General features: G+C 44.2%; 1 protein-coding gene across 1 annotated transcript in view; it reads right to left on the reverse strand.

Moving 5' to 3' along the window:
- The window catches only part of Nedd4 (NEDD4 E3 ubiquitin protein ligase), a 97,251-nt gene extending 75,979 nt beyond the window's left edge, over positions 1 to 21,272 (reverse strand). Inside the window, exons 1-5 of the mRNA XM_041679407.1 lie at positions 21,131 to 21,272; positions 13,040 to 13,204; positions 12,050 to 12,123; positions 4,980 to 5,058; positions 4,844 to 4,882 (exon numbers count right to left, since the gene is read on the reverse strand). Coding sequence (XP_041535341.1) covers positions 4,844 to 4,882; positions 4,980 to 5,058; positions 12,050 to 12,123; positions 13,040 to 13,204; positions 21,131 to 21,175 — 402 coding nt within the window. The 5' untranslated portion in view covers positions 21,176 to 21,272. The remainder of the gene's footprint in view (positions 1 to 4,843; positions 4,883 to 4,979; positions 5,059 to 12,049; positions 12,124 to 13,039; positions 13,205 to 21,130) is intronic.
- Positions 21,273 to 22,225: the final 953 nt, after the last annotated feature.

Genomic DNA, 22,225 nt, shown 5'->3' on the forward strand with positions numbered 1-22,225 from the left:
AATGGATAAATTTTTAGGCATATCTGATCTGCTATTATTAAATCATGAAGACATGAAGATTTAATAATACTCAAAGCCATGTAATCAAGAGTGAAGGGCGATAAACAGTCACCCACCAAGACAGTCCAGAACAAGACAGACCAACTGATGAATTCAGACAAACCTTTAAGGCAAGTCAATATTAGTGTTCCTCAGTCTGTTCTATAAAGTAGTCAGGGAGGGAACACCACCAAACTCATTCTGCAGGGCCAGTGTTATCCCAACACCAAATCCAGAAAAGGATAAAACAAAGAAAGTTATAGATCAATTCTGCAATGAATATAGACAGACAGGCAGACACACACAGCACACATACACGCACACCCCTAAAATATCTATAAACCAAATTCAAGAATACGACAAAAAGGTGCACCATGGCCAGGCTGATTTCATTCTGGGGATACATGCTTAGTTCAAATCATGCAAATCAATGCGCTTCATCAGAACACACACGCAGAACTAAGGGTAGAGGTTATAAAATCATCTCAATCAATGAACATACACAGAGATAATGGCAGAAATCATGTGATCCTTTCAACCAATGCAGAAAGGCCTTTGGCAAGGTTCCCTGAAGAAACCGCGAGAAAGAAGATACCCTAACATAATAAAGCTGTCACGACAAAACTACAGCTGACATTACGCTAAACTGATAGCATAGTCTCTAAAATCCTGAGCCAGACTCGGATGCCCACTTTTCACTCTTACTCTATTTAGAGCTAGAAGTCTCAGTCCCATCAGTAAGAGGAAGAAAGAAAAGGTGAACAGTGAAGAAGTCAAACTGTGGCTCCTTGCAGGTGACTGACCATTACCTAAAAGGCCCTGAAGAGTGCATCAGAAAATTCTTAAACCTGGTTAACACTTCATCAAAGCAGCAGCTACAAAAATCAACATGAAAAAAAACAGTAGATTTTCTAGATACCAGCAGAAAATTAAAAAAAAAGGAATAAAAAAAAAAAAAGTGGAGCTAGAGAGCTGACTCAGCAGTTAAGAGCATGTGTTGCTCTTGCAGAACCTGGGTCCAGTTCCCAGTACCTCCATGGTGGATCAAAATGAGTTCCAGAGGATTCTAGTGCCTTCTTTTGACCTAGGGGCACCAGGCACATGTGTGCTTTACATGCATACATGCAAGGAAAACACTCGAACATATAAATTGAAATAAATAGATCTAAACAGAAAAATTTAAATACCTATAAGGTAAAAGGCCTCTACAATGAAAAGCTCTAGACACCGAAGACACTAGAAATAGAAAAAAATCACCCATATTCAAAGACCAGAGACGTAATGTTGTGAAAATGGCTGTTACTAAAAGCAATCTTCAAAAATCAATCCCAGCCCCACCAAATGAAATTCTTCACAGAACTAGAAAAAAAAAATCCTAAAATCCATGTGGAAATAAAGACTTCAAACAGCTAAATCAACCCTACACTGAAGGAATACTGTTACATAACAAATCGCCATGGTACAGGCACCTAAGCAGGTATGCAGGTCAAGGGAATGGATCAGACGACTAAACCCACACAAAGAGCCACCCAATGTTTGACTAGAGTTGAAAACATCCTCTGGAGAGAGCAGTTCTTTAATCCTGGGTGGACTCCCAAAGCAGAACAATGAAACAGGCCCTTATCTCTTGTCTTGTGCAAAAATCAATTCAAATATCCATTACAGACCTAACGCAAATCCTGAAGTGTTAAAACTGCCCAGGGAACATACTTCAAGGTGCAGGCCAGGATCTTCTGGTGATCATAAAGATGCTAAGTATGTAAGAAATAATCAAAAAAATTGACAAATGGGATTCTATGATGTTAAAAAGCTTCTGCACAGCAAAGAACACCATTGCCAGAGTGAAGAGATCCTGTGGAGCGGGTAAAATGTGTGTCAGCCACATATCAGATGACACCAATAACTCACACATAGAGCCCCAGAAAATTAAACTCCAAAGAATCAACTCGTCCAGCCAGGAAGTAAGAAGAGATCTTAAGGGGAGTGGGAAACGGAAAAGGCACTAGAAACCCTGCATTCAGAAAGCAGAAAGGGAAAAGGGAGAGTAACTGGGGAAAGGAAGAGTGTCAGCCGAGCAGTGGGCAGGGGCAGGGAGAGCCATGGAAGGCCGTGGGGGATAAAAGAAAACACAGAACGATGACACATGTTTGAACATACCACTATGGAATGATTTATTTTGTATGCTAACCTAAAGCATTAATTTTAAAAAAAGATTGTCCTATATTCTGAAGTCATCAAGGATATTTTTATAGTCAATTTTCACATTTTCTTGTGGTTAAAAAGCAAGAATAACAAATAATCTCAAGACAAGTAGAGATGAAGATGAACAGAAGAATTTTAGTTTTTAGTTCATTCCTTTCTGTAACATCTTTATGTTAGCGCTTTCACGGAAATAAATGAATCAAAAATAAAGAAATTGCTTTTAATCTACACAGAGAAGCACTGTATCTAAAAACCAAAATAAACAAATAAAATTCATCAAAACCATGACTGCCATTATGAGGCCAATGAGAAGTTAATACTACAGAAGGGCAGAGCAAAGCATGGTGACACACACCCCTAATCCAAGAACTCAGGAGGTAGAGGCAGGCGGCTCTCTAGGGGCGGAGCCTGAGTGACATTCTCTCTCAAAAAAAGGAGAAAAGCAACGTACAAAGAAAACTTTTGTACATTGAAAAATGCACAAACTTCTGAGCAAAATACAGTAAGGAAAGTAATAATAAATTTTAAATAAGTAACTGAGCCACTTGGGAGGACTTTGAACATTCCTGAGCCATACACATGCCAAGGAATCCGTCCAAGGCAGCCTCTGGCTGAAAGAGGAAAACCAAAAGTTAGTTTCACTTTTCTCCAAATGGCTCTAACCAAGTCTGTGCCACTTCTTAAAGAATCCAAAATCTGAGACCAGTTTCAAATGCTGGTCCTGCAATGCTGAGTGGAAGGAGAGCTGTCTCTCACCATGGACACCAGAAGCACGTTGTTGGTGAGGCCTTCAGAGAGGCTCCCATGACCATCCTCAGCAAGTTCTTCCCTTCCGTCTCCCTTCATGAGAACTGAAGAAACCGCACAAACCTCGGCCTGTCTGATGCAGACAGGAGGCTTCTTGTCCCTGACTGAAACCGTGTGCTCCACAGCTGCAGCCACATACATTTTTTTCTTGTTTTAATAAAACAAAACAAATATTTACCCAGAAGAGCACTGCACCAAGGGGAAGGGATTAGAGGAGCCTGGCAGATGAGAGTCACAGTGACCCTGGGTGTGAGCTAGGTCAGACAGGTGAAGAACACATTGGAGAAGCAGAAAGAAAATGGGAAAATGTTTTTTTAAGAACACCGGCCAGGCGGGGGTGGCACATGGCTTTAATCCCAGCATTTGGGAGGCAGAGTTTAAGGCCAGCCTGGTCTACAGAGTGAGTTCAGAGTGGGTTCCAGGAGAGCCAGGGGTGTTACACAAGAGAGACCGCCTTGAAAAACCATTTAAAAAGCAAATAAATAAACAAAAGAACACTAGCCACATGTGAGTTCACAAGCAATGGGGAAACTGAGGCAGGAAAATTATTTTAATTAAAATACAAGCAGGAAGGATTCGCCAAGAGATTACAGGAATGCACCTCCACCTTGCGTGGAATGGTAAGGACTTGAGAAACAAGTCCCTCAGAGTCTCCTGAGAGCTGGGGCAAAGGGCTGGAATCTGAGGTGGAGTGAGAAGGCTGGCAGGTCAGGAAAGGGCCTGCAAGGCAGCGTCTGAGCCACAGGCCTCACAGCAGTCTCCACACCCATGGCTCTGTGGAGTGGAGGAAGAGCACTGTGTCTGCTTCACTTGAGTTGATGAGGACGGGGAGGTCCAGCCTCACGATCATCTCTCACCACTATCGCCTCCTCTTATTTCTCACAGTAAGATTAGTGGTCCTACCATGTCTTCAGAGGGTTCCTAATTTTAACTCTCTTTTAAAAGATCTATTTTTACTTTAGGTGTATAAGTACATGTGTGCCTGGCATACTCAGAGCTGAGAACAGGGCACTGGATCCCCTGGAACTGGAGTGACAGCTGGCTCTGAGCCACCATTCGGGTGCTGGGAATTGAACCCAGGTCTTCTGCAAGACCAACAAGTGCTCTTGACCCCTGAGACATCTCTCCAACCCCTAATTTTAACTCTCCTTAAAATATTTGCTGGGGCCAGGCGGTGGTGGCACATGCCTTTAATCCCAGCACTCGGAAGGCAGATGCAGGCAGATCTCTGTGAATTCGAGGCCAGCCTGGTCCAGTGCCAGGAGAGGCTCTAAAACCTACACTGAGAAACCCTGCCTTAAAAAAAAAAAAAAAATTGCTGGGTATCTGGGCATGGCCACACACACCTTTAATCCCAGCACTCAGAGAGCAGAGGTAGATAGATCTCTGTGAGTTCAAAGCCAGTCTGGTCTATATAGCTAGTCCCAGGCTAGACACAGTTCACAGGGAGACCCCGTCTCAGAAAAAAAACCTTAAAATTTTCTTTTAAAAATTTTGGGCCCAGTGAAATGTCTTGGCAGGTTAAAAAAATTTTTGTATGCAAGCTTGGAGCTTGAGTTTGATCCTGGGGACCCATAAAAAGGGGGAAGGAGAGCACCAAGTTCAGGGTTGTTTTCTGACCTCCACACGTGTACTGCATCAAGTGCATGTCCTCACTCACACACACACACGAATAATAAACAAAATTCAAAAGTCTAGGCAAATTCCAAGATGTATTTTAGAATATTGTAAATGAGTATTTAATATGGAGAAAAAATATTTTTTTCTTTTATAATAAAATAAAATGCATACTTACTCTGAATAGTATTTCTTCATTCCATTTTGGATTCAAAGACTAAAAGACAATAAACATAGTGTAATTTATTTTTTAATAATTTGTCATTTAAAAAACAAAGTTTATTAAAAACTTGTGGAAGCTGGCTAAATCTAACCTTTTTGATGGTTTTCGTCTGAACGCTGGTGAGGACTCCGCTCATCGGGTCGTACAGCGTCACTCTCACGTAAGGGTCGCTGTTAAAAACAGAGGCGTTTAGCGGCGGCTCGGCCCAACCGTTCACGTGATCAGATTTCCAGAGTTCTCCTTGTTAACAGCTGCTACTATTTTATTATTTCTATTACTTCGTATCCTTAAAATTCAGGGATCTGTACACAGGCTAAGTATTTGCAGAAACTTACATTTTGTTAAAAAGTTTACATACCAAGTCAGTAAAACAGGCAGGAATTTAGAATGCAGATCTCTGACCCACAGTTCTGGTGTCTTACAAACTTTTTCGATATTTTAAAAATGTCTTTGATCCTTACCGTCCCTTTTGAATGCAGGTGGCTAATTGAGGGGTTGTAAAACTAGCTTTTCAAGACCACAGATGTTTTCAAACCTCACAGCATAAAACTTGTTACACAGGAAGGACCTGCACACACGCGGTACACGTCAGCTCACACACACATGCACAAATACACATAACTGAAAATAAATAAATCTTAAAATTTTAAGTCTTCAAACTAAGTTAAATCTTTAATTACATTAAAATAAGACGAACTGCAGTTAAAAATGATTACACCTTTCCAAGCATGGTGGGATACACGTATGTGTGTGTGTGTGACATATGTAGGTCCCCTGGAGCTAGAGTTACAAAGCTCCCTGACAAGGTACTGGGAACCAAACTCAGGTTCTCTGGAAGCAAGAGCTCTTTACTGCTGAGCCATCTCTCCAGTCCCGGGAACCCTACTAAAGGAAGACATGAAAGAGGACATCTTGTGACACATGGGCTTTGAAGAGCAGAGACGGAGTGAGGACATCTTAGCCAGTCGGTCAAATCTCCCTTTCTCTCCGAGTATCACAGAGCTAGTGCTGACCCTTCTCACCACTTACTATACACCCCCACCACGTCTCCTCATAAACTTTCTCATTTTGATTTACAAAGCCCACTCCCAACACTGGCACTAATTAGAACCCACCTCCTTCTGGTCCTCCTCCTGTGTGGGGCGGATTCACTTGTCCAGTGCCCTCCACCAACTCCTTTATCCGCCAGTTTTCCCTTTGACCTAGTTTATCGAGGTATATCAATGTGTTTTGACACTCCTCCGTTCCTGACTCCCCCTCCTTTCTCTAGCAAAGTGGAACATGTTTTTTCTTCCTTTCTCAGCTAAACTTTACAAGAGAATGTTTGGTAATAACACTTAGACAGCAGTTACTCCGCATCAAACACTGTTCAAAACAGCTTTTGTGGATCACGGTCAGCTATTATTTTTCTCTCCAAGTTGTGCAGACTACACAGCAGGGGGATGGCCGGGGCTGAGACTACAGCACCTGCTCCACAGAAAACAAGTCTCAACCAACAGTGACCTCCCCCTTCCTCCCTTCATGCCCATGGCTCTCTAGAACCACAAGGTCTAGATTCTGTCTCTGTCCTCAGATCTATTCTGAAAATGCTCTGAAACACTCATCTCTCGGTTCTTATACCATTATGAATTCCTTTTTTCTTCTTCTCTTCCTGATGGGTTATTTGTAGCCCAGATGGCCTTAACCTCTCTATGTAAGTGAGAAGGACCCGACTCTCCTGCCTCCATCTCAAGTGCTGGGATTACAGGCGGGCATCACCTCATCCAGTTCACTTGGTGCTGATGGGACCAAACTCAGAACTTGGTGCATTCTCAGCAAGCTGACCTATGTCCTCAGTCCTTCTCTGTCTTTTCTACCATCTGCTAGTTTCACAGTGATATCCCCTGGCCTCCTGTTTTCTACATTTCCCTTCTAATCTTATCTATAGCTTTTACAACTAATTATATAATGTTAAATAAAAACTATAAAAATTGCTGGGCATGGTGACCTTTAATCCCAGCACTTAGGAGGCACATCTCTGTGAGTTCAAGGCCAGCCTGATCTACCTACATAGGAGCTCTAGGTCAGCCAGGCTACATAGTGAAACCATCTCAAAAGAGAAAAAGAAGAAAAATCTAACTCTAACCTACCCCGACAGAGATTGTTATTTAGATATTTTATACTGTCTGTCGCATTCAGTGATTCTGCTCATTTTTAATTCAATTTTTTATTTTTATTACTATTGAGTTATATGACATAAAAGATAGTTAAAATTAAAGGTCTTGTCAGATGTGTGACTGGTATGAACATTTCATCTGACCTACCTCTTAGGTCTGTTATACAATACATTGGTAATAGTCTGGGATCAGCGAGAGGGCTCAGTGGGTAAAGGCCCTTGCCAAGGTTGACAACTTGAGTTCAGTTCCCCCAGAACTGATTCATATGAACTGTCCTCTGGCCTCCATCTACATGCTATGGCATGGCATGTGCATGTTTACACATACACAGAATATAGTAAGACAGACTTCTATTTCCTTCCTTTTCCTCAGTGTGGCTGATTTACATATTTACTTTTTGGGGACCACACACCGCAGTTGGTCAATACATGAGCTCCCACTGAACCCACACTCAGTATGGAATGTGCAGACCCGTTACAGCGACCACAGCTCAGGGACAGAACACCATGATACTCAGGGCAACTTGCTCGAAACTCCATCACTTAGAACTCCGTGATAGGAATTAACGTGGGTTATATATGCCCTGAACCGCAAAGTCCTCAGTCTGCAATGCCCTCACATATACACACTAATACAATCTATACTCCGAGGGCCTCCCCTGTTATCGCTTCCCAGGTGAGGGCCACTTCATTCTTCCCTCTGAGACCTTTTAAGCTATAAACTGTGTCTGTGATTTTGGTTTTTAATGTATCTGGTTTAACAATTTTGAAAGGCATGAGTGTTGTTATCCATTATTATAAACTTTGTATTTTCCCTTTTATTCTGTCAAATTTTGAGCTCTACATCTCCAAGTTCCATTGACAGGCATATAGCCATTTCTAACTATTACAAATTTCTGATAACAGTTTCATGTTGAACCCTTATTTCATTAGATTTCAATGTACTCACTTTAATCTTTATCATCCCAGTTTTGGATTCATTTCCCCCAACTTAGGTGTGTCACTGTTTGTATATCTTTCTTTAGAGTTTTTTTTATTATTTATATGTACGCACACACAGTGCCTGCAGAAGCCAGAGAAAGCAGTGGATAGATCTCCTGGAGCTGGAGTTATAGATAGTTGTGAGTCAGCTGATGTAGGTGCTGGGAACCAAACTCCAATCTCTAGAACTCTTACCCTGAGCCGTCTCTTCAGCCCCTCAAGTTCTCCGACACACCCTCTACTTTGTGGCAGGACCCTTCTGCACTCCCTGCCCCCATACATCCCTCACTACCAGGAATTCAACAAAGACCACGCCAGCCCTGGATTTTTGAAGTTGTCACTATATAGCACAGGCTGGCCTAGACCTCACAATCCCACTGAATGCTGGAATTATAAGAATGGGACACCATGTCTAATGAGACTTACTTTCTAATTTATTGCAATAACCTCTACTTTGTGTTTATTTCTTTCCACTAATGTTTCATGTAATTATTGGCACGACTGGGCACAAGCCTGCAACTCCTTATGTCTTCCTTTCCTTGTCCTGCCTCCTGTATAAAAAAAAATGATTTGTTTTGTACTGGCTTTTTAATTTTTTCAAGAATTTTATTTTTAGGGGCTGGAGAGATGGCTCAGTGGTTAAGAGCATCGCCTGCTCTTCCAAAGGTCCTGAGTTCAATTCCCAGCAACCACATGGTGGCTCACAACCATCTGTAATGAGATCTGGTGCCCCCTTCTGGCCTGGAGACATACACGCAAAACAGAATATTGTATACATAATAAATAAATAAATATTTTTTAAAAAAAAAAAGAATTTTATTTTTAGCCGGGCGGTGGTGGCACACGCCTTTAATCCCAGCAATTGGGAGGCAGAGGCAGGCGGATCTCTGTGAGTTCGAGACCAGCCTGGTCTGCACGAGCTAGTTCCAGGACAGGCTCCAAAACCACAGAGAAACCCTGTCTCGAAAAACCAAAAAAAAAAAAAAAAAAAAAAAAAAGAATTTTATTTTTAAATTTTTGCTTTAACAGCCAGGCACAATAGAGCACACCTTTAACTCCAACACTCAGGAAGCAGAGGCAGGCAGATCTCTTGAGTTTGAGGACAGCCTGGTCTACAGAGCAAGTTCCAGGACAGCCAGGACTACAAAGAGACCCTGTCTCGAAACCAAAAAAACAAAAAAAATTTCTGCTTTTGGGGGCTGGAGTGATGACTCAGTGGTTAAGAGCATTGCCTGCTCTTCCAAAGGTCCTGAGTTCAATTCCCAGTAACCACATGGTGGCTCACAACCATCTGTAATAGGGTCTGGTGCCCTCTTCTGGCCTGCAGACATACACACAGACAGAACATTGTATACATAATAAATAAATAAATAAATAAATAAATATTTAAAAAAAATTCTGCTTTTGAAAAACCTTTAATTCTTTGCATTACTGCGGATGGTTTATGTCTTCTATTATATGCCCTTAATGACTCCCTTTACCTATGCATTCTATCACAACATTCTTCCATACAGGTTCATAGCAGACACACGTACAATGTACAGCCCAGTAGTATAAGCTGTAATTGCCATAAGTACTCCTTTAATCTATAATACAAATCCGTAAGACAAGATTGTGAACCATGATTCCAATGGGCCCAGTATAAGGTCTTACAAGGAACCCAGATTTGATTCCAGCACAAACACGGCAGCTCAAAACCATCTGTAACTGCAGTCACCCTTGGTGACCTCTGTGGACATCAGGCACATATACGTACATACACAAAGACAAAACACCCACACACATAAATCAAAATTTTAATTTAAAAAAATGTGGTTCTAGATATTTATTGTTTTTGATGCTCTTTTCCTTTCTGAGAATCTGAGTTTCCATCTGGCATCAATTCTCTTTACCAGGAACAAGTTGTTTTAACATTTCTTCCTTAGAAAGACTTAAGTTGTGCATGTGCATGTGGGTGTAGTGCCTGTGGAGGCCAGATGAGGGCGTCAGATCTCCTGGAGTTGGTCACAGGCAGTACACTGGAAATGGTCTTCTGTAGGAGCAGTACAGGCTCCTAACTGCTGAGCCATCTCTCCAGCCCGATATTTTCGATAATAAAAAATTATGTGTATCACTGATTTCACTTATTCTTTTTGTTTGTTTCTTTTTCCAGACAGTGTTTCACTGAGTAGCCCTGGCTATCCTGGAACTCACTCTGTAGACTAGAACTCAGAGACCCACCTGCCTCTGCCTCCCAAGTGCTGGATTAAAGGCACGCACCGCCACTGTCTGGCTTGAACACTTACTCTTCAAAAATTTTGTACTTCATTATTTAGCTCTCCATCCTTTCTGAATCTTAGTATGACAGATTGTTCCTTTATATCTACCATCTTCTAATTGGCAAAGACTCCTCTTGATGTAAGCTCAGTTCATCTTTGCTCCACATTCTGCTACCACAACCATCCGAGCATTTTGATTTCAGATACTGTACTTTAGCTGCAGAATTTTCCTTTTATTTCATTATTTATTTATTTAGGCCTCTACTTCATTCCTGAGACTTGTAATGTTTTGACTAACAATGAGCACATATTCTTTCTTTCTTTTCCCTTTTTTTTTTTTTTTTTTTTTTCCTGAGACAGTGTCTCTCAATGTAGCCCTGGCTGTCCTGGAACTCACTCTGTAGACCAGGCAGGTCTCAAATTCAGAGATCCGCCTGCCTCTGCCTCCCGAGTACTGGGAACAAAGGAGTGTGCCACCCTCCTGTTCACATGTTCTTTATTGACTCAGTGTGTTCCACTTCCCTGGCTCTTTACAGATCAGGTGATTACATGCTGTACCATGGACACTGTAAACTGAGCTACAGAGACTCTGGGTTCTGTGATTTTCCTCTGTTTATCTATCTTATTTGGACAAGGGTCACAAACTCTGTTGGGCAATGACTCTCTGCTCAGATCTTTTGACATGAGCTAAGAGTCCAGCTTCTTTTCTTGCAGAATCCTCACTACTGCCACGCTTACTTCAGATTCATTCCTGCCGTTTCTCCACCACAGGCCCCACTGCTCCAAATCTCCAGATCTTCAGGCTATGAAGACGACAACCACTGCTCCACTGCTCCAGTTTGTGATTCTATGCAGCTTCAGAGTCTTTTTTTTTTTTTTTTTTTTTTTTGCCAGACAGGGTTTCTCTGTGTAACTCTGGCTGTCCTGGAACTCCCTCTGTAGACCAGGCTGGCCTCAAACTCAGAGATACACCTACCTCTGCCTTCCAAGTGCTGGGATTAAAGGCGTTCACTACCACCGCCTGGCTCAGACTAATTTCCACAATGGGGAAGGACTCTCCACTTCTTTTCTGCAGGTGTGGATCCCCACTAGCATTGCCCTGCTCTGTTCAGTCTATGCTCAGAGAACTACTTTTTATATTGTATCCAGAGTGTAGGGCCCGGGTCTACCCTTGTTCCTGGGGTTCATCTTGAGGACAGTTTCTGGTCAGCTAACTAAAGCATTCTGTTTGTTCCTGTGCTCCCCTTGCCCCGCCTGGTGATTAGCTGTAGGGCATTGACTCCATCGTTGGTATGGTAATTTCCCACCTGCCTGGGCGGAAATCCTTGTGCAGCAGCTCGGTATATAAGGATTTCCCCAAGTTTGAATAAATGGCATTCGGCTGATCTCCTTTCAAATGACCCAGGTCTCTTTGTGTGTTCTTTCAATCTCCAGGCCCTTGCCCGACTGGCTTATGGTACAGTGGCACGCGAACTGTACAGAGGGTGTAACACAGAATCGGGTGTTACACCAGAGATTATGGTTGCTATCGGCTAAAGGATTTGGAGAAACAGAATCTTATAAATTTCTGGAAGCAGAACTCAATAATAAATCCATATTTATCACTGTCTTTAATTTGACAAATTCAGTAATTCAGATACCAAGAAATATAACTTCACTGTGCATCAAAATTTGCTAATATTATCATTCAAATTTTCATTTAATCGAAGTTCAAGAAAAAAACTAAGAAATGTCAAATTAAAATCTCAACTCATATACTATACTTACCTGGCCCCCAGGATGTCCTTCTTGGCCAGGCCTATGCCAGCTATAACCTTCACTCTCACAACTCGCGTGTTATCCTAAAATACACAACGTTCTGTTTTAGTTTTTGATAATTATGAGTTATCAAATACAAAATAATCTAATACAATAATAATATTAAAATTAGAGAAATCTTTTAAAATAACCTGATTAAAAGTACATAAAAGAAAATAAAAACAGAAATTGCTATTTTTAGCTATAGTTGATCACATACAAAAGAGCTAGTTATTACGTTCAGTAAGAATTTGACATTTTTACAAGAAAATCTAACGACAAACTATAACTAATGAAGTTATCACTGTTGCTGTGTTCATAACATAAAATCAAAAGCTCAGTCATTTGTAATAACGACCAAGAAAAGGTAATTATTCTTAAAGTCTCATCAAATAGGTATAAATAATAGCATAGCAAACACACTGTAATATGTCAAATACCAATTACTTTGTATATCATAGTGGAATGAGATCTTATAGGAGAATGTCTTCATCTTAAGAAGAACATATCATCTGAGGGAAGCTGGGGGAGGAGTTAGTGGGGTAAATGTGATCCAAAGATAATACAAATATATAGCTGGGTGTGGTGGTATACCACTTTAATCCCTAGGAGGGAGCATTAGGCAGATCTCTTTGAAATCTGAGACCAGCTAATCAGACTAGCCAGGATTATACAGTGAGATCATATCCCCAAAATTATAAATAAGGGAAGAAACAAAAAGAAAACTATGGGGCTGGAGAAATGACTGAGCAGTTAAGCTCAGAAGTTAAGAGCATTAACTGCTCTTCCAGAGGACCTGAATTCAATTCCCAGCACCTTCATGGTGGCTCACAACCATCTATAACTTCAACTCCAGAATCTGAAGTCCTCTTCTGGTCTCTATGGACACTAGGAACACACACGGTATACAGACATACATACACACAAAACACCCATACACATAAAAATTTAAAAACATACATTGTGGGGCTGGAGATATGGCTCGTCGGATAGGAGCAAGTGATCCTCTTCCAGAGAACCTGGATTCAACTCCCAGCACCCACATGGTGGCTCACAACCGTCTGTAGCTTCACTTCCAGGAGATCCGACACCGTCTTCTGTCTTATCCAGGCAAAACTCCCATACCCATAAAAATAAAATAAAAAGATTGCATGAAATTCTCAATCAATTAATAAAAATGTTATACTTTCTAAAGAGATACATATCAAAATATTTAGGAAGAAACAACACAAATTCTGTAACTTACTCTCAAATGGCTTATCAAATAAAGTTGGATGTCTGTCCATGTGTAAATAAAAAGGAATGAATACAATGTTACCATGCTGTGGCCTGAGTTCATGGCTATAGAAACATGTGTCACATCCCTTGTAGCTGTCCTACAGGTTAGAAATAGTTCAAATCTAAAGAGGGTAGATATGGATTCACTTTGGCTACTGGGGAAAAATACCCCAACCAAAAGCAACTTAGGGAATTTACTTGGCTTACAAATTCCTCAGTCCATTGTGGAGGGGAAATCAAGGCAGAATTCAAAGCAGCTACTCAACACATCACATCCACAGTCAAGATCAGAGACAGGGTAAACACGGCCTTGCATGCCCTGGGCCACCTTTCCCACTGTCACACTGTTTGGGACCCCTGCCTAAGGAATCTGCACGACAGTTTGGTATAACACATACTTCCATAAACTTGGTGCACAGCCTGGTAACACTGTGTTCATTCTCTTTTATTTATATACACACAGACATCACATCTAACTTTTTTATTTGCTATGTATGCTGGCTAGTTTTATGTCAACTTGACACAAGATACAGTCATCTGAGAGGGAACCTCAATAGAGAAAATGTCTCCTTAAGATCGGGCTGTAGGGCCAGGCAGTGGTGGCAGCTGGGCAGTGGTGGCAGCTGGGCAGTGGTGGTTCACACCTTTAATCCCAGCACTTGGGAGGCAGAGGCAGGTGAGTCTCTGTGAGTTTGAAACCAGCCTGGTCTACAAAGTGAGTTAGTTACAGGATAGCCAGAGTTGTAACACAGAAACCCTGTCTTGGGGAGAGGGGGAGCAGTCGGGCTGTAGAGAAGCCTTTAAAGTATTTTCTTAATTAGTGATTGATGTGGGAGGGTCCAGCCCACTGAGCGTGGGGCCAACCCTCAGCTGCTATAAGAAGGTGGTCCTGGGTGCTGTAAGAAGGCAGGCTGAGCAAGCCATGAAGAACAAGGGCAGTAAGTGGCCTCTACAGCTCCCGCCTCCAGGTCCCTACCCTGTTTATGTTCCTGCCCTACGTCCTTCACTGATGGACTGTGATGTGGATTATTGTAAGCCAAATAAACACTTTTCCTCCCCAGCTTGCTTTTGGTCATAGTCTCTTCACAGCACTAAGACAGTAACTAAGACACTAAGCTGTTTGAGAGTAAGTTATTAGAGATGTGAGCCACCAACAATGGGCCGGGTCTTCTTACAATAACTAACAGTCAAGACAACCCATACAGACTGTCCACAGGCCAACCTGATCTAGATCATTCCTCATGAAGAGCCTTCCCCGTGTTAGTGCATGGCTTTAATACCAGCACTCAAAAGGTAGAAGCAGGCAGAACTCTGTTCAAGGCCAGCCGGGGCTACCCAGTAAAATCTAGCCTCCTCACCCCAAAAGTACTTAAATTGTACAAGAAACAGAAATAAAATTAATAAAAATGCACAGACTTTAATAAGGTTACACATACTGTTGAAGGACACAAGGGATATAGTAAATGGAGATATTCTCTCTGCTTGTGGGTTCAAGTATTTAATAATAAGTTGTCTATTTTCTCCAAAATAATATAGAAATCCAACACAATTTCAATCCCCAACACCTTGAATTTTTTGTGGTCTTAACAAATGATTTGAGAGAAAACAATAAGTTAAAGATGGCACCTGTTCACTATCTCACATAACATGCATAAGAAACAAAATTCGCAGCCGGGCGATGATGGCGCACGCCTTTAATCCCAGCACTCGGGAGGCAGAGGCAGGCGGATCTCTGTGAGTTCGAGACCAGCCTGGTCTACAGAGCGAGTTCCAGGACAGGCTCCAAAGCCACAGAGAAACCCTGTCTCAAAAAACCAAAAAAAAAAAAAAAAAAAAAAAGAAACAAAATTCGCTGGTCAGTGGTGGCACATTCTTTTAATCCCAGCACAGAGGCAGAGACAGGCAGATCTCTGAGTTATGAGTTCAAAGTCAGCCTGGTCTACAGAGTGTGTGCCAAGACAGTCAGGACTGTTACACTGAGAAACTCTGTCTTGAAAAGAAAAAGAAAAGAAAAAAAGAGAGAGGGAGAGGGTGAGAGAAAGGAAGAGAGAGAGAGAAAGAAGGAGGGAAGAAGGGAGGGGGAGAGAGGAAAGGAAGTAGGGAGAAAGGGAGGGAGGAAGGAAGGAAGGAAGGGAAAGAAAAAACAAAATTCACTGGTCAGTGGTGGCACACCTTTGATCCCAGCACTCAGGAGGCAGAGGCAGGAGGATCTCTGAGTTCGATGCGAGCATGATCTACAGATTGAATTTCAAGACAGCCAGGGCTACACAGAGAAACCCTGTCTTGAAAAACCAAAAAAGAAAATAAACAGGGGCCGGAGAGATGGCTTAGCGGTTAAGAGCATTGCCTGCTCTTCCAAAGGTCCTGAGTTCAATTCCCAGCAACCACATGGTGGCTCACAACCATCTGTAATGAGGTCTGGTGCCCTCTTCTGGTCTTCAGGCATACACGCAGAAAGAATATCGTACACATAATTAATAAATAAATAAATAAATATTTTTTAAAAAAGAAAATAAACAAAATTTCAGTTAAGACTAAAGTGAAAAAGAAAACGTTAAAAGTTCATAAGAGCTGGCAAAATGGCTCCATGGTACTGCTGCCAAGCCTGACTTGAGTTCACATCCTGGGTGGGACCCACACTGTGGGAGAAGAGAACTGACTCCCCACATAAGTTGTCTTCTAACTTCCATGCGTGCACCATGATACATACACACACACACACACACACACACACACACGTTAAGTTTAAATTCTAAAATGTCAGAAAAAATTATGAGAGTTTTGTAATATTTCTATGAAGTTGAGTGGGAAGGAAGCAAGGCTGGAGACACAGCTACACTGGCAAAGTGCATGCGGACACGCAGAATGCAACCCGACGCATCCTGAGCTTTAATCTCCCTGCCACTACTCCCAGACTACAGGTGTGCACCATCACCCCCATAAACCAGGCAGGCACATGGCCAATAAACCAATATCTCTAGCCTCAGACACTGGCATTCTTTTTTGCTATGGTCTACTTTTATTATTTTTAATTATTTGTGTGTGTGTCTGTGTGGGTCCCTTTGAGGGCCAAAAGAGGGTGGTATGGGGGTCCTCTGGAGCTCAAGTCACGGGCAACTGTGAGCTGTCCTATGAGAGTGCTGGGAACTGAACTCAGGTCTTCTACAAGAACAGCAAGGATCTTACTGCTGAGCCTTCTCCCCAGCCCTCAACACTGTAATTCTTTTGTAGGAAAATTCAATACTCACACATGGATGCCTGTCAGCAGAAAAAGCCAAGAAACAAAGTGGTGACCTTTTTGACTCCATCTCCATCCATATCTGTAGTAAGTACATCTAAAAGACCTACTGCTGAGGAATAATCCTTTTGTACACTGTAAAAATTTGTCACTCAAATTTAATAAAAAGCTGATTGGCCGATACGATTTTTTGGGACAGAGGGAATGCTGGGAGAAAGAAGGGTGGAGTTAGAGGAATCACCAGCCATCACAGAGAGAAGATGGACATGCCATACTGAAAAAAGGTACCAAGCCATATGGCAAAGCATAGATAAGAAATATGGGTTAATTAAAAATGTAAGAGTTAGCTAGAAACAAGCCTGAGCTATTGGCTGAGCATTTGTAATTAATATTAAGCCTCTGAGTGGTTACTTGGGAGCTGCTGGGGTACAGAAACTTCCCTACAACCTACTTCTCACAAACACTAACTAATGAGGAAACAGTTACCAACTTCAAAAGACCTGGCAATGCCCCTCTGGAAGAAGGCTGGAAGGACATCAGGTAATAATCCCCAGGTCCTCTTCCTTTCTCTCCGACCAAAGACTGGTGAGAACTGCCTGGCACCTTTAATCCCAGCATTCTCATGGGAAGCTCTCTAAATTCAAGGCCAGCTTGGTCTACAAAGAGTTCCAGGTTACATAGTGAGACCCTGTTCAAAAACGAAAAGGGTGATGGGAGTTGTTTTCCACTGCTGTTAATTCCAAGTGACCATCGGAGCAAGCTGTGCAAATTACATTACACTTCTTCATGTAGGCTAATGCTCCAATGGTAAAATGTCTGCAAACAGGACCTCTTTCCACAGGAGATACATGGAAGACCTAAAACTCATAAGCCGGGCGATGGTAGCGCACGCCTTTAATCCCAGCACTCGGGAAGCAGAGGCAGGCGGATCTCTGTGAGTTCGAGGCCAGCCTGGTCTACAGAGCTAGTTCCAGGACAGGCTCCAAAGCCACAGAGAAACCCTGTCTCAAAATACAAAAAACAAAAAAAACAAAACAAAAAACTCATCATAAAGTGGAAGAGGAATTGGATCCAATTTCAGCATGCTTTAATAATCACTGGCCATAAGTCAGTGCCTAATCGCTGTGGAAGATTAAACTACAATTCTCTACATTCCATGCCATTTCTATTCATTTTTCTCCTTGGTTCAAATCCATTTCCTTTTTTTTTAAAGATTTATTTATTTATTATGCATACAATGTCCTGATTGCATGTATGCATGCGGGCCAGAAGAGGGCATCAGGTTTCATCACAGATGTTTGTGAGCCACCATGTGGTTGCTGGGAATTGAACTCAGGACCTCTGGAAGAGCAGCCGTGCTCTTAACTCTGAGCCATCTGGAGACGGCTCACAGTAAAGCTCTGGTTGGTCTTACAGTCAGGTGATTGGCTCTCAGCTTCCCAAGTGCTGCAATTACAGATGTGAGCTACGATGGCCCACTAGATGACCTTAGACTCCTCCCCACCCCCGAGGTGGGGAGGTCTCTCTATGAAGCCCAGGCTGTCCTGGGCCTTGCTATATAGACCATACTGGTCTCAAAATTCACAGAACTCCTTGTGCCTCTGTCTCCCTGGGACTGGGATTAAAAGCACGGCTACCACATCTAGTATATGCAGTATATCCATGGCTTCGGGCACACCAAGCAAACACTCCACCAACTAAGCCCAACCACTTTTAATCAACAGCAGAGGGCTGCCTACTCCCAGACTTGTCTATGAGTTCAAAAGGTAACCCAGCTGCCATGTTTCCATCCTTAAATAAAGTGGGGGTGGGGAGGGGTGTATGGTATGTGTTCCAAGCCCCCTTTTAGTTTTGTGATAAACCAGAAAATCACTGTCAAATGACATCAGTGAGCTGCCAATTACAACCAGAAAGCAAGCCGTCTTCTGTCTTCTCCACCAGACAGTAAACTCCTTGGAGGCCTGCAGTCTTTTATTCCCTCAGACTCCCTGGTGCTTGGCACAATGCACACAGAACACTTAATGAACGTCTGCTGAGTAAATATTAATAACCCAATTACCACCGCAAAGGAGGATGCTCACCACCGTGTCCGTCTCTATCCTCCTGCCTCACTCTCTTCCTTAATGTGCACAAAGTAGACACAAAAAGATGGAAGGAAGAGCCGGGCGGTGGTGACGCACGCCTTTAATTCCAGCACTCGGGAGGCAGGGGCAGGCGGATCTCTGTGAGTTCGAGGCCAGCCTGGTCTACAAGAGCTAGTTCCAGGGCAGGAACCAAAAACTACGGAGAAACCCTGTCTCAAAAAATCAAAAAAAAAAGAAAAAAAAAGATAGAAGGAAATCTGAGTCACGGGATGCACATCTAGACCTTCATCGTGGGGCTATCAGAGTCCTTACTGACAAAGTGGAGTTCTCAGCCCCAGTTGCTGCTAAGCAACTATAGCTGCCGCCCCGATCTTTAGTTCAGCTGGGCAGATGAAAGTGATAATGAGGAATACAGATACTGGGCCAAGAGGGGGAAAAGAGATGGCGAAGATAACTTAAGCAGTATTTAGTCTGTGATCAGCTGGCTCTGCTGGAAGGAGGTGAGAAAAGCAATCTGGGAGAGCCAGCCTCCAAGAAGCAGCAGAAAGCCCAAGGATAGGGTGGGATGCCAGCTTGAGGTCCTCCACACTGGATGGTTAGGCAGCAATGCATGATCTCCTTCTAACTCCTTCGACACAACAATGGGGACAAGTCAGACTGTCACACCTAGCTAGAGCAGGCTGAGCACTGCTTCAGGGACTACGGAGCTAGTAGAACCATCCATCTGCCTGCCATCGCCTGAGAATTGAACTTTCTTCTAAAGGTTTACTTATTTGAGTGGATCCACATGCATCGCGTCCATGCCTGACTTCCACAGAGGTCAGAAGGGCATCATTTCAGATGGCTGGAAACCACCATGTGGGTGCTGGGAACCAAACCCAGGTCCTCTGCAAGACTAGCAACTGCTCCTAACCACTGAGCCATCTCTACAGCCCTTCCTGGTACATTCTGAAGAATAGAGACATTCAACCCAGCATGCATTTAACAGTCTAGCAGAACTAACTGTTCCCAACTATGACTCAATACCCACTATTTTGCCTTTGCCTGCCTCTCTCCCCCACTGCTCTTCTGGGTCTCTGGTAATCACAAATCTACTCTTCACTTTTTAAATAGAGAACTATTCGTGTGTGTGTGTGTGTGTCCGCGCTCTTGCACAGGTGCTAGAGAGAGTGGAAGAAGGTATCAGATCTCCTGGGGCTGGCATTACTGAGGTGCCCCATGAAAAGTGCTGAGTACTGAACTCTGGTCCTTTGCAAGCGCTCTTAACTTCTGAGCCATGTCTCCAGCCCCTCTACTCACAATTTCTACGACAGAAACTTTTTAGATTTCACGGGAGTAAAATCTTAAATATCCATCTCTCTAAGATGGCTTATCTCACTTAATATGGCTTCCATCCCACCCATGTTTTAAAAAAAAATACAATCATCGTCTAAGAAATCAAATTCTAACTGCAGCACAAAAAAAGGTTCTCAAAATACCCTGCAATAATTATTAGACATTAATAAAGTGCTCTCTGTTTATAAACAAGAAGCTTTCAGGGAAGTGGGGGGAATTGGAAGGCGCCAACCATTACAATGGTGTTTGGAGGTACCTGAGAAAGGAACAGAAATTAGGGGGTTGGGGGTTTCCAGCTAATCGGGTTCAATCTTGATAAAAAGCTACATGTGATCGCTAGATTAAGTAACAGGAATTCGCAGATTTGATTCACGTACGCCACATACACACACACACACACACACACACACACGCAAGCACGCACGCACAATCTGAAAGGGTCACTGTTAAACACACGAAGCCTTTAATGCCCCACCCATTTGAGACAACCGCCAGCTCCATCGAAGCACTCCCCAAGAGGGCCTCACTTTTAGTAAGCGCGAGGCAAAGTCGCGATTAAGTTGTTCGACTGTAAGAGACTGCTTTGCCTGCTTCAAATCCTGGGGCTGCAGTTTTCAAAGCCAACAGCTGTGGGGGGTTCTTTCAAGTATTTCTACTTATTTTGCCTTCATTTTTTGAAAAAACCCTAACAAAGGCCTGAAACAAAGTGTGAACTCCCCACATCTGACACTTGCCGCGGAGTCGAAGGAATCCCACCTCCCCGCGTTCCCACCCGGGCCTCTGGGAAGCCATCGTAGGAAAGTCGCTAAGTTCCATCGGTTCCCGCTGCGGCAGGAGCGGGATGCTGGGCCCCGGGATGTCGCCCCACCCAAGCCCTCGCCCTCCCCGAAAGGCTGCGCGCGCCCAGGCCGCAGCCAGGGCCCCCGGAGGCCGCCAGGGAGGGCGATGGCCCTGATCAGCGGGGACCTGCTCCCCGCAGCCGCCTCGTGCGCGCCTCTCCCCACCTCTCCCTCCCCCCGTGTCCCGCTCCAGAGCGAGCGGTCGAGCCCGGGCCCGGATCACCGGCCTCCCACGCCTCGATGGGGGACCCCCGAGCGGCCCGCAGCCGCCCCGCACCTCGTCCTCCGGGAGCCCCGGCACCTCCGCCTCTTCGGCTGCCATGTCCGAGCTCACGCTGGACGCACCGCCCCTCCCAGGCTGCAGCGGCGGGAGAGGAAGGGGAGGAGGCGGCCTTGCGGCTGAGGCCCACCCCGAGAACGCGCGGGGCTGCAGGGGCGCGCGGCGGGAAGGGGCGGGGCGCCCTCCGCGGCTGCGCGCGTGGCTGGGCTGGGGCGCGGGGGGCTGGGTTGGAGCAGGCGTGGCGGGACTCCAGACACAAGGAGCTCGGCCGGCGCGCGCGCGTGCGCGTGGCAGGGCTGCGGCGGGGGCGCGCGCGGGCTGGAATGGTTGGTGGCTGAAACCCGCAGCCCCCGCCTCTGCAGGCGCGGGGGGAGGCCGGGGATGGGGGACGTCGCTCTTCCGCAGAGAAACTACCTTGCGGTTTTGCTCAACAACAGGTCTCCCTGGGAGCCCGCCGCCACTCGGGCCTGTGTTTAGAGCCTAGAGATTAGGCGCATTTAAGTCCCATCCTAAATCCACGTCTGAAAGCGTGCTCTTGCGGATCAAAAGCCACTTTAGGACCCGGGAGAGAATGCGCAGGCCTAAATGTGGGGGTGGGGGTGGGAGTGGGGGTGGGGTGGGGGAAGTCTGCTCCAAGTCCAGCCGCCAGGCTTAGTTAGCCATCCAACGTGCTTAGCTGAGCCTCTGCACCGCCGAAAGGCCCTGAAGAAAGAAAGGGTGGGGGTGGGAAGGGAGCCGCTATGTTTTGCGACGGGCCTTGGTGTGTCTCCCAGGCGAGCCTCCAACTCAGTTTCCTTCTGACTCACCCCCCTGATCCTAGATTACAGGCCCAAATGATATCTTGTATTTCTATAGTTGCAAAATGTTGCGGAAATATAGACTCTCAAATCTGATTTCAGGGCCCGCGAGATAGCTCAGGAGGTAAAAGCTCTTCGTCACCAAGCTTGACAACAAGGGAGCCCGAGGCCCCACACCCACATGGAGGAAGGAGAGAACTGACTCCAGCCAGCAAGTTGTTTTTTAACCAACACGCATGTCCACAAAATAAATAAAATAAATGCTTTTTTACAGATCCCAAAGAGAATTAAACTA

This window comes from Microtus oregoni, unplaced genomic scaffold (assembly GCF_018167655.1).
Source record: "Microtus oregoni isolate MIOR12 unplaced genomic scaffold, Mior012 000032F_ref0000030, whole genome shotgun sequence".
Taxonomy (NCBI): domain Eukaryota; kingdom Metazoa; phylum Chordata; class Mammalia; order Rodentia; family Cricetidae; genus Microtus; species Microtus oregoni.